This window comes from Neoarius graeffei, chromosome 21 (assembly GCF_027579695.1).
Source record: "Neoarius graeffei isolate fNeoGra1 chromosome 21, fNeoGra1.pri, whole genome shotgun sequence".
NCBI classification, from domain to species: domain Eukaryota; kingdom Metazoa; phylum Chordata; class Actinopteri; order Siluriformes; family Ariidae; genus Neoarius; species Neoarius graeffei.
The window spans coordinates 27,446,896-27,459,809 of NC_083589.1; the positions used below are offsets into that span (position 1 = coordinate 27,446,896).

The 12,914-nt window shown below is 43.3% G+C and overlaps 1 protein-coding gene across 1 annotated transcript; it reads right to left on the reverse strand.

Moving 5' to 3' along the window:
* Positions 1 to 3,749: 3,749 nt before the first annotated feature.
* Positions 3,750 to 8,833, reverse strand: kcnj8 (potassium inwardly rectifying channel subfamily J member 8). Its single transcript, XM_060903605.1, has 2 exons — positions 8,287 to 8,833; positions 3,750 to 5,089 (listed from the first exon to the last, which is right to left on the reverse strand). The coding sequence occupies exons 1-2, from the start codon at positions 8,634 to 8,636 to the stop codon at positions 4,189 to 4,191; spliced, it is 1,251 nt and encodes a 416-aa protein (XP_060759588.1). The 5' UTR covers positions 8,637 to 8,833; the 3' UTR covers positions 3,750 to 4,188.
* Between the last annotated feature and the right edge of the window lie 4,081 nt (positions 8,834 to 12,914).

A 12,914-nucleotide genomic window follows, 5' to 3' on the forward strand; every position in this document is an offset into this window, starting at 1 on the left:
CAAATTTATCATCATAGATACCATTGAGTTCTAATATAACCATCCATCCATCCATTTTGTAGACCACATATCCTACTGAGGGTTGCGGGTGAGCTGGATCAATCCTCGCTGACTTCAGGTGAGAGGCTGGCGACCTGCCCCACCTATCACGGGGCTAACACAGAGACGAGCAACTGTTCACACTCACATTCACACCTACGGGCAATTTAGAGTAGAGTAGTCAGTTGACCTGATCTACATGTCTTTGGACTGTTGGAGGAAACCGGAGAACCCGGAGGAAACCCACGCAGGCATGAGGAGAACATGCAAACTCTACGCAGAAAGACCCCAGTCAACCGGTAAGCTCAAACCCAGAACTTTTTTGCTGTGATGTAACAGTGCTAATCACTGCGCCACTGTGCCCCCTCTAACATAACTCAATATACTGTATTTCAAATACTGTCATTATTGGAGCCATCCATCCATTATCTGTAGTCGCTTATCCTGTCCAACAGGGTCGCAGGCAAGCTGAAGCCTATCCCAGCTGACTATGGGTGAGAGGCGGGGTACACCCTGGACAAGTTGCCAGGTCATCGAAGGGCTGACACAAAGAGACAAACAACCATTCACACCTACTGTCAATTTCGAGCCACCAGTTAACCTAACAGCGTGTCTTTGGACTGTAGGGGAAACTGGAGCACCCGAAGGAAACCCACGCAGATACGGGGAGAACATGCAAACTCCATACAGAAAGGCCCCTGTCAGCCACTGGGCTCAAACCCAGAACCTTCTTGCTGTGAAGCAACAGTGCTAACCACTACACCACCATGCCTCCAGGAACAATTCATGCTTGGATTAATCTTCATCCTACAAGTCTTAATAAACACCAACGAACAAACCACAAACTCAACTCAGCTGGAAAGGCGCTTCAGTGCATCAAACAAAGGCTGGACTTTAGATCACTCTTTCAGTCATAAACAAAGCTGAAACTTATAATTTATAGCATTTCTCTGTAACTTGTGTTTATTTTTCAGTATATTGTGTATTGTCTGTAAATATTGCCTTTTTTTAATATATGAGGAAGCCATCGTCTAATGGTTACAGAAGCAGCTTAGGGATTAAAAGGCCACCGGTTCGATTCCCTGGACCAGCAGGAATGGCTGAAGTGCCCTTGAGCAAGGCACAGAACCCCCAACTCTTCCCCAGGCTGCTCTGGGTATGTTGTACATTGCTGCTGAATACCATTAATGTAATGTAATGTATATATCCTGTATATTGTGTACTGTTTATATTGTTGATAGCCTATATATTTATGTTTATTGTATATTAAAGATATTGTTTATTATAGATTTAGATCATAGATAGATATTGTATAATACAGATATTTTAGACATATTGTGTATAATATAGGTATTGTATATTATGTATATTATATATAATAGTTATTGTAGATTGTATATTTATTTATATTGCGTAATGTCTACATTGTCCAAACTGTACATTACATATATACATTTTTCTTATATTACATATACAGTGGTGCTTGAAAGTTTGTGAACCTTTTAGAATTTTCTATATTTCTGCATAAATATGACCTAAAACATCATCAGATTTTCACACAAGTCCTAAAAGTAGATAAAGAGAACCCAGTTAAACAAAGGAGACAAAAATATTATACTTGGTCATTTATTTATTGAGGAAAATGATCCAATATTACATGTCTGTGAGTGGCAAAAGTATGTGAACCTCTAGGATTAGCAGTTAATTTGAAGGTGAAATTAGAGTTAGGTGTTTCCAATCAATGGGATGACAATCAGGTGTGACTGGGCACCCTGTTTTATTTAAAGAACAGTCCACAGTCAGACAGATTGTGTACAAATGGAGGAAATTCAACACCATTGTTACCCTCCCCAGGAGTGGTCGACCAACAAAGATCACTCCAAGAGCAAGGCGTGTAATAGTTGGCAAGGTCACTAAGGACCCCAGGGTAACTTCTAAGCAACTGAAGGCCTCTCTCACATTGGCTAATGTTAATGTTCATGAGTCCACCATCAGGAGAACACTGAACAACAATGGTGTGCATGGCAGGGTTGCAAGGAGAAAGCCACTGCTCTCCAAAAAGAACACTGTTGCTCATCTGCAGTTTGCTAAAGATCATGTGGACAAGCCAGAAGGCTATTGGAAAAATGTTTTGTGGACGGATGAGACCAAAATAGAACTTTTTGGTTTAAATGAGAAGCATTATGTTTGGAGAAGGAAAAGACTGCATTCCAGCATAAGAACCTTATCTCAACTGTGAAACATGGTGGTGATAGTATCATGGTTTGGGCCTGTTTTGCTGCATCTGGGCCAGGACGGCTTGCCATCATTGATGGAACAATGAATTCTGAATTATACCAGCGAATTCTAAAGGAAAATGTCAGGACATCTGTCCACGAACTGAATCTCAAGAGAAGGTGGGTCATGCAGCAAAACAACGACCCTAAGCACACAAGTCATTCTACCAAAGAATGGTTAAAGAAGAATAAAGTTAATGTTTTGGAATGGCCAAGTTAAAGTTCTGACCTTAATCCAATCGAAATGTTGTGGAAGTACCTGAAGCGAGCAGTTCATGTGAGGAAACCCACCAACATCCCAGAGTTGAAGCTGTTCTGTACAGGGGAATGGGCTAAAATTCCTCCAAGCCGGTGTGCAGGACTGATCAACAGTTACCAGAAATGTTTACTTGCAGTTATTGCTGCACAAGGGGGTCACACCAGATACTGAAAGCAAAGGTTCACATACTTTTGCCACTCACAGATATGTAATATTGGATCATTTTCCTCAATAAATAAATGACCAAGTATAATATTTTTGTCTCATTTGTTTAACTGGGTTCTCTTTATCTACTTTTAGGACTTGTGTGAAAATCTGATGATGTTTTAGGTCATATTTATGCAGAAATATAGAAAATTCTAAAGGGTTCACAAACTTTCAAGCACCACTGTACATAACTTTACATATACATATATTCATTGTTTTTTTTCTTCCCTCTCACCCCCCCTTTTTTTTCTGTATCGCTCAAGAGACACCAACCGCCAGAACGAAATTCCTTGTGTGTGTCAACAAACTTGGCCAATAAACGTGATTCTGATTCTGAAACCATGGCCTAATGGTGAGAGAAGCAGCTTCAGGACCAAAAGATCGCTGGTTTGATTCCCTGGACCAGCAGGAATGGTTGAAGTGCCCTTAAGCAAGGCACCTAACCCCCAACTGCTCCCCAGGCTGCTCTGGGTATGTTGTACATCGCTCTGGATAAAAGCATCTGCTAAATGCCTGTAACGTAATGTAATAACAAATACAATTAAGCAATTAAGCAGCTGCCTTGCATGTAAAATAACAGTTTAGAATAGTAAATGTAGTGTTTCTACTTCTGTCTGAAACATACATTGATATCTGTTACAGAAAAGACATCCTGTGTGTTCAGCTTTGGGGTAACATGCATGGGTGTGATGGTCAGGTGTCCACAAACTTTTGGCCATGTAGTGTATATTGTATGTACAGTAGGTTTCCCCAAGAGATGAAGGTTGATACAAGAGCTCCCCCTAGTGGCAGAATAAACTCTAACACTATCGTTATTTAAAAAAAAGGTTATTATTATTATTATTATTGATTTCAAGAATTGTTTTAATTTCTAAACTGTTAATTGATATTAACATGCCTTAATATGTACATGAGCACTAATACGCATGCTAAAATCTGAACATAAAGCGAACTGAAAACAAACCAAGCAGGACAAACTGCTTTATTGATTTGAGCATTTTAACATTTCTCATTTACACACAGGACGTTTATTATATTTCTCAAATAAAGTGTGTATAAGCTCAGTGACAATATTCCAGGTTCCAATACAACAATATAATAATATAATAATAATAATAATAATAATAATAATACAGGACAGTGAAATAGTGCTCTAATGAAAAGAAGTAGCCATGTCATATGAAAGACAACGGATTCCTCTTTCTCAAACAATATGCTTTTTATTAAAAAGTATTTTTTAAATCGATTTGTGTAAAGCAGGAAAGGAAGAAAGAAGTTTAGCAGTTGCTGCTCCTTTACAACAGCAGTGGTAGAGTTAAACAGAAGACCAGGACGAGATCCAGAGGAGCAAGACAGGAAGAGAGCGTCTCTGAACCTTTTATAATCCAGACGATGACCGTGTGCGTGTCATGTGACGGCGACGTTCTGCCCCCCTTCGGGTGTGAAGAACTGCACTTTGGGTACAGCTAGTGACAGGTTGTTGCGCTGCATGGTATTGCTCTTGCGCATGGAGTTGTTGCGGCGCATCGAGTTCCTCTTACGCAGAGAGTTCTGCTGCGACAGCTCGCTCTTCTGCATCGTTTGTATGAGGATGGACGGCTTCTCGTCGAGCTCGCGGGCGCTGCAGCGCGGCGTCGCGACCTTCACCGTGTTGCCAAACTTAGAGTAGTCCACCGAGTAAACCCCCTCCTCTTCAGTTACGATAGGCACAAATCGGTGGCCCCACTGGATCTCTTCAGTCACATAAGAAGTGCGTGCTTGTGTAGTGATGCCCGTGGTCTCGACAACACCCTCAAGGATGACGATCACCTCCAGGTCACTGCACTGCAGCTCCATGGCTGACAGGTCATACAGTGGACTGTCTTTATCAATAACATGGCAGATGATGAGTGGTGCCAGGAGGAAAATAGTGTTGCTGGCCACGGCGCTCTCGCTCTGGACGTCGATCTGGTGTATAGGGATGACCTCTCCTTCCGGCGTGGTGGTCTTGCGCACCACCTGGAGGCGCACAGCTGCATTGATGATCATGCTCTTGCGCAAGTCACCCACGCGGATCATGAAGCACAGACGGCTGTTGCGCACGGCGATGCAAGCCTGGCGGCTGAAGATGAGCGTCTCGGCACGCCTATGCGACTGCGCCGTCTTCATGAAGATGCAGCCCAGCATGACAGCATTGATGATGAGCCCGGCAATGTTCTGCAGGATCAGCACCGTGATGGCTGTCGGACACTGCTCAGTGATCATGCGCCCACCGAAGCCTATAGTCACCTGCACCTCGATGGAGAACAGGAAGGCTGAGGTGAAGGACCTGGGAGGGGAAAGATGCTCATCCTTAGGGCGTCCTAATTTCCTGATTATTTAGTGCTTCCTCATTTGACATGTTGATGTACATTCTGCCTTGATAATCATGTTATATTCTTAGTCTGTTAATAATGAGACCGAAAACTAAACTCTCAAGCACACTGTGTGTTCAATCATCATCGAAACACATTGTAGTGTCTTAACTCTACATTAATTACTAGTCATCAACTTGTGCAATAATAATAAAGGTCATGCACATAAGCTTATTAATAGAAACCATGGCCTAATGCTTAGAGAAGCAGCTTGGGGACCAAAAGGTTGCTGGTTCAATTCCCTGGACCAGCAAGAATAGCAGAAGTGCCCTTGAGCAAGGCACCTAATCCCCAACTGCTCTCCAGGCTGCTCTGGATACGTTGTACGCTGCTCTGGAAAAGAGCATCTGCTAAATGTTGTAATTAATAACATCCTCTTTGCTACCACCAAACTATATATATATGTTTTTATCAAATTACGTGTTCAGATTTGACCTAAGGATAATGACTCACAGCTTGTGCTTGTAAAAGCAATACAAAATTTTTGTGTGTGTGTGAGAGAGAGAGAGAGAGAGAGAGAGAGAGAGAACTGGATAAGTTCCATGACACCACAGTGCCTTTTATTTTCAAGAAATTTGTTTTGAAGGTGTAATAATCTTATAATAAAATGAAGGTTCTTAAGGAGGATTGTTAAAGCTTCTTAGTTTACGAAAAGGAATCTACTGTACTTGGAGCCAGGAAAGGTTTCCTCCAGGAGAACTGAGGAACCCTGGGAGGATTTGGACTGGTGGTTTGGTTTTTTTAACCCTTGTATGGTGTTCGGGTCTGTGGGACCTGCTTTCAGTTTTTATCAAAGGAACAATGATACGATTAATTATTTTTTCAAACTCAGACTCATTGGCCTTGGTTCATTTTCTGTGAAGAACATAGATCAGAACACATTTTCGATGACCACACACTGTACACCCCCCTACACATTTATATTACGTACAGGATGTGGACCCGGGGCTAATAAAAGTGTGTACCTTCACTCTGTCCTCCTCCTGTCTGGGCCTGTGTGTGTGTGTGTGTGTGTGTGTGTGTGTGTGTGTGTGTGTGTGTGTGTGTGTGTGTGTGTGTGTGTGTGTGTGAGTTTTGTGTTTCTGCCCCTGCTGTTCAAGCACCAACACCTGTCTGCTCTCACATTCCTACACATCTTCCCTCTGTCTTGCAGGAACCAAGACAGAAGTTCCCATAAATTGGGGGCGGGACACAATAAATATAGCTTTTCCAACGTGGCTCCTTATCACAACTGATCAAGATGGCCAAAAGATTCTCTGCTCAGATGGACTTGCAAATGATTTTAGAAGAGAGAGAAGCTTTTGATGATGACGTAGAGGAAGACGTTTCAGAACATGAGGATCACATTTCTGAAAATTCAGAGTCTTTGAAGAAGAGGATGAGACGGAGCATCAGCCAGTCCCAAAGCGAAGACGAGCATGGGGATGATGTGTTGTACGGTATAGACTGACAATGGTTACTGTACACTACCGTTCAAAAGTTTGGGGTCACCCAGACAATTTTGTGTTTTCCATGAAAAGTCACACTTTTATTTACCACCATAAGTTGTAAAATGAATAGAAAATATAGTCGAGACATTTTTCTGGCCATTTTGAGCATTTAATCGACCCCACAAATGTGATGCTCCAGAAACTCAATCTGCTCAAAGGAAGGTCAGTTTTATAGCTTCTCTAAAGAGCTAAACTGTTTTCAGCTGTTCTAACATGATTGTACAAGGGTTTTCTAATCATCCATTAGCCTTCTGAGGCAATGAGCAAACACATTGTACCATTAGAACACTGGAGTGAGAGTTGCTGGAAATGGGCCTCTATACACCTATGGAGATATTGCACCAAAAACCAGACATTTGCAGCTAGAATAGTCATTTACCACATTAGCAATGTATAGAGTGGATTTCTGATTAGTTTAAAGTGATCTTGATTGAAAAGAACAGTGCTTTTCTTTCAAAAATAAGGACATTTCAAAGTGACCCCAAACTTTTGAACGGTAGTGTATGTGTTCAGCTTGTGCTGTGTAAACTGAACTGAACGGGTTAAATTTCTAATGAAATTCAAAGAAATACAAATCAAATACAAATATTTGTTTGGTTTTTTTTAATAAAATTACATTTTATTAAAAAACAAAAAAAATGAGTAGCACTTTTTTTTTTTAAATAAATGTAATCTAACAAAGGTAAAGGGCAAATATTAACCATATATGCTGTTGATGTTGCTTGTAATTGGGGTGACGTAAACATCTGTTAAGTATTTAATGTAGAATTGTTTGATTGTGTTGAATTTAAAGCACCAAAATGCAGCAGGTCCACCAGACCCACCAACACTGCCTGAGTAACAAACACCACACAAGGGATAATCTAGATTGCATAATAATAATAATAATAATAATAATAATAATAATAAGCATACAATCTGTGCATATATAGATGATCATGCTGCCATGCTTGGTGTGTTGGTTAGGGTGCATCAGTTGCCCCCTAAAAATGAAAAGTTCCTCCGATCATGATGCATTTTTGTTTTTATGTTCCTTTTGGTAAGAAAACACACTGGGTGAAATATTTTGACAAAATTCAAAAGTTTAATGGTGGCACCAGGAGCTCAGAGTTATGGAAAAAGCTGCTATTTTATGACTTTTATGACAAAATTTCAATCACTTTCATGAAACATTATGGCACCTTATAGAGTATACCAAATATCTTAGATACACATTTTTAGTACATATTCTAAATATATTATCAAGCACAGTTTGAGTTTTAGCTGTTCGTTGAATCATTGTTCAACTACTTTTAAACAATACAAATGTATTATGAATCACATTAATGCTTCTCAATCCCTTGCAAAGGTTCTTAACATGATCTCTGGCTCACAAGAAATCAATAAATGGAGTCCAACATTGTGATTCAAACCTTATGCGAAAACATACTGTAAAATAAGTGTTTTTTGGCAAAAAAAAAAAAATGAACCTCATGGTGCCACCATTAGACTTTTGAATATGGTCAACAAATTTTACAGGATGTCTTTATTGGTGAAAAGGAACACCCAAACACAAATGCATCAGATTTTATGAAAGTGAGGGCAACTGATGCACCCTAGTGTTGGTGATCACTTGGACTTACTTGACGTTGGTGACGCACTGCTCGACACCGGGCTGGCGCGCCAGATCCAGGTCTCCATGCGCAAAGGCGACGAGCCACCAGGCCATGGCGAACAGCAGCCAGCTGCACAGGAAGGTCATGGTGAAGATGACCAGCGTGAAGCGCCACTTGAGGTCCACCAGCGTGGTGAAGACGTCCTGCAGGAAGCGGCCCTGCTCGCGGATGTTCTTGTGCGCCAGGTTGCACGCGCCGCTCTTGGCAATGAAGCGCGCCTTGTTCACTCGGTCCCGGAACACCGGCTTCCGGGGCGCGCGCGAGGCCAGCGCGGGCAGCGCGAACTCCTCTGGAATGATACTTTTTCTCGCCAGCATCGCGATCCGGCACGTTCCCACTCACGAACAGGCGATATCCGTGTCCGTGCATTCAATTCTGCACAGAAAAAGAAACCAGCGCGCGCTCCAACACACCATCAGCTTACATCCCAGCTGTTGAACCCAACAGATGTGTTGCAATGTTTTGCATGTGACCCAAAACTGCGCACAGACTTTTTTTTTTTTTTTTTGGAGATGTGTGCAAAAAAAATTGTGCTCCTCCAGTCCACACACACCAGAGAGGCTGCTCCAAGTCCAGCTCCAGCTGACGCACATCTCAGGGGCGGTCACTGCCCTGCGCACTCTACAACACAGCAAACAGCTTCATCTCTCTCTCTCTCTCTCATCCTCTAACTAGCTTTTACTGCTTGATGAATACTCCATGCAAAATCCTGTCAGATTTCTCCAAAGCTCTTGATGCAAATGGACTTTCCAGTTTAAAGACCAAAAGTTGTTGCGTTGTTTAAAGACCAGACAAAAGTTGTCATGATCACTTCTAAATATGGCCTGCAGGGGGCGACATAAAGCGCGCTTTTCTTTCCCAGACTTGTGCATTACCCGCTTATCCTGTCCTACAGGGTCGCAAGCAAGCTGGAGCCTATCCCAGCTGACTATGGGCGAAAGGCGGGGTACACCCTGGACAAGTCGCCAGGTCATCACAGGGCTGACACATAGACAAACAACCATTCACACTCACATTCACACCTACGGTCAATTTAGAGTCACCAGTTAACCTAACCTGCATGTCTTTGGATTGTAGGGGAAACTGGAGCACCCGGAGGAAACCCACACAGACATGGGGACAACATGCAAACACCACACAGAAAGGCCCTCGCTGGCCACTGGGCTCAAACCCAGGACCTTCTTGCTGTGAGGTGACAGTGCTAACCACCACACCACCGTGCTGCCCCGCATTTCACCCCATCCATCCATTATCTCTAGCCGCTTTATCCTGTTCTACAGGGTCGCAGGCAAGCTGGAACCTATCCCAGCTGACTATGGGCGAGAGGCGGGGTACACCCTGGACAAGTCGCCAGGTTATCGCAGGCCTGACACAGAGACAAACAACCATTCACACTCACATTCACACCTACGGTCAATTTAGAGTCACCAGTTAACCTAACCTGCATGTCTTTGGACTGTGGGGGAAACCGGAGCACCCGGAGGAAACCCACGTGGACACGGGGAGAACATGCAAACTCCACACCAAAAGGCCCTTGCTGTCCGCTGGGCTCAAACCCAGGACCTTCTTGCTGTGAGGTGACAGTGCTAACCACTACACCACCGTGCCACCCCACATTTCACCCCAGTGTTTCCTAATTGTGTTCTTGGACAAAGGGAACATTCTCCCCCATTGTCACACCACTAGATCGTTGTGATTGGTTGTGAGTTTCTGTAGCTAGTGATGGTTTTACATGGCAGGAAGATACCCCTGTACAAACCCCCCAATCTGGAGGACCAGGGTTCTAAAGGAGAGCTTACCACCTGGAACAGCACGTAAAGCTGGTAGATCAAAGATATTGTATACCAATGAGTGAGCATTGAAGAGAGCAACTGGTTTTGATGTGCCATTAACCCACCTTTGCCCCTTCTCCTGTTAAAAGGTTCTGCCGCAAGAAGGCCAGGAGCTGGACTTTGGTTATTAGAGGCTCTATTTTATGCATGCCTTTGGGGAATTTTATGAGACTTGGAGAGCTTGTCCTCTAAGCCACCCCAGGTGATAACGACCTTTAGAACCAAAAACCAAAACCTTTAGAACCAACCTGCTAGATTGGGTTCCCGCCCATGGCTCGAGAGGTGTTGAATGCCCAAGACTAAACATCCTGAAGATGCTGGGTAACGATCTTGAGCTGTATCTAGGAGAGGATTATGATATTGCAATGAGGAAGCTTTGTGCATTGGATCGAGCTAAAAATGGCACCAAATCTTATGTTTCGCTAAACAACGATTAAGAGATTGTGAGCGGGCAGACCCATCGCAAGACAGATGAAGACCTGACCAAGGTACAAGGGTGCTGGAGAACAAGTGAAATAAGTAACTGACTAGAGGACTCATGAGGTCTGGGTTCAAGTCCCAGCACCACCATGCCGACACTGTTGGGCCCTTGAGGAAGGCCCTTAACTGTCTCTGCTCCAGGGGGGTGGTATCATGGCTGACCCCATGCTCTGATCCCAACTTCCTAAGAAACTGGGATAAGTGAAGAAAAGAATTTCACTGTGCTATAATGTATGTGACAAATAAAGTCTTCTTCTTCTTCTTCTTCTTCAGTAAGTGCTTTATCCTGGCTCCAGATCTGGGAAAATTGTGTATGAGGCAGGAACAAACCCTGGATAGAACACCAGTCCATCGCAAGTCACCAACACATTCACTTACACCTTGAGGCAATTTGGCGTAACCAGTCCACCTAGTGGCATGTACTGGGAGGTGTGAGGAAGCTAGAGAACCAGGGAGAACATATGCAAAGCTGAGAATTGAGCTCTGTGAGATGCACCAACATGCCATCCAACATCTGAAACTGTTGCCTCCAAATGAACTTCATTCATGTCCATGTAATTTTAGGACAATGACAACTGTGTTCATGGGAACCTTTGGTATTGCGAAGTATCATCAGGGATGCAGCTGCATGATTCTGGATGAAATGGGATGTTTGGTCCAGAATTGAAATCACGGTTTTCACTCAGGTTTCTTTTGCTAGAAAATGATTCTCTGAGCAAATGTTTGTGGATGATCAGTGCTAAGATCACAGTGTGTCCTCACCACTTTTTCATATGCCTGATTTTCTTGCCACCATTTTTTTTGAGAGTGTAATCTGTTAAAATATGTATTTTGTGTCAGAATATGTTCCAAACACAGTGAGGGTAAAACATTCACCAAATGTGCACACAAAGTAAAAATTCAGAAATGCCACAGCTGCTGCACAATCAAACGAGTTCCTGGATTTCAACACAACTAACTCATTCATCTCATCTCATTATCTCTAGCTGCTTTATCCTGTTCTACAGGGTCGCAGGCAAGCTGGAGCCTATCCCAGCTGACTACGGGTGAAAGGCGGGGTACACCCTGGACAAGTCGCCAGGTCATCACAGGGCTGACACATAGACACAGACAACCATTCACACTCACATTCACACCTACGGTCAATTTAGAGTCACCAGTTAACCTAACCTGCATGTCTTTGGACTATGGGGGAAACCGGAGCACCTGGAGGAAACCCACGTGGACACGGGGAAAACATGCAAACTCCGCACAGAAAGGCCCTCACCGGCCACGGGGCTCGAACTCGGACCTTCTTGCTGTGAGGCGACAGCGCTAACCACTATACCACCGTGCCACCCCCACAACTAACTCATCTCCTAAAATAACAAAACAACCCCCGAAAACCACGATTACCTGAGCCTATTACTAACATTCCTACTAAGTCTCATTTTTGACACATAAAGCTCTTAATGGTCCAGATCTGGCATATCGTGTTGTATTAGTCTTAAGCAGACTTACTGCTAATCTCCTAAACTCTTAGCAGGAGATCTTTCTAGACAGATGCAGGATAACTCACAAATTTCAGCTCCTGCCAGATCATGTGTGCAGAATGCCTTGGAGGATTCATCTCCTTTAACAAAATTAAAAATGTTGTCAAGTCAAGTCAAGTTTATTTGTATAGCGCTTTTAACAATAAACATTGTCGCAAAGCGGCTTTACAGAATTTTAACGACTTAAAACATGAGCTAATTTTATCCCTAATCTATCCCCAATGAGCAAGCCTGTGGCGACGGTGGCAAGGAAAAACTCCCTCAGACGACATGAGGAAGAAACCTCGAGAGGAACCAGACTCAAAAGGGAACCCATCCTCATTTGGGCAACAACAGACAGCCTGACTATAATATTAACAGTTTTAACATGAGGACAGTTTCGTTGATGTTATAGCTCTTCATTGATGGAAACTTGAGTGCAAAACTGTTCATGATAACTGCAGTCCTAAAGTTAGCAAGACAACTGTAGTCCTCAGCCATAAAAGTATTACTGTAAGAGTCCAGAGCATCCTCCAGGTATAACCCTCAACTATCCTCATAGGGCCGTCCTGCACAGGAGCAATGCGATAAAACTCCGACCAGACACAGGGCACCAGGATGGACCAAGCAGGCCCGAGGGGCAGAAGAGGCCAGCATCTCAATCCCAGGACCAACATGTAACTCAGAGGGACAGATTGGGGGAGGCGGGGAAGAGAGAGAGAAAGAAAACACATGTTAGGTATGCCCTAAAAATGACAAGTATTAAGTCTAC

Bases quoted from the DNA above. Each gene is read 5' to 3' on its own strand.
- kcnj8 (XM_060903605.1), bottom strand. From the start codon at position 8,636: ATGCTGGCGAGAAAAAGTATCATTCCAGAGGAGTTCGCGCTGCCCGCG. The intron at 5,090-8,286 runs GTAAGTCCAAGT...TTCCCCTCCCAG, and splicing joins CAGTGCGTCACCAACGTCAA to GTCCTTCACCTCAGCCTTCC.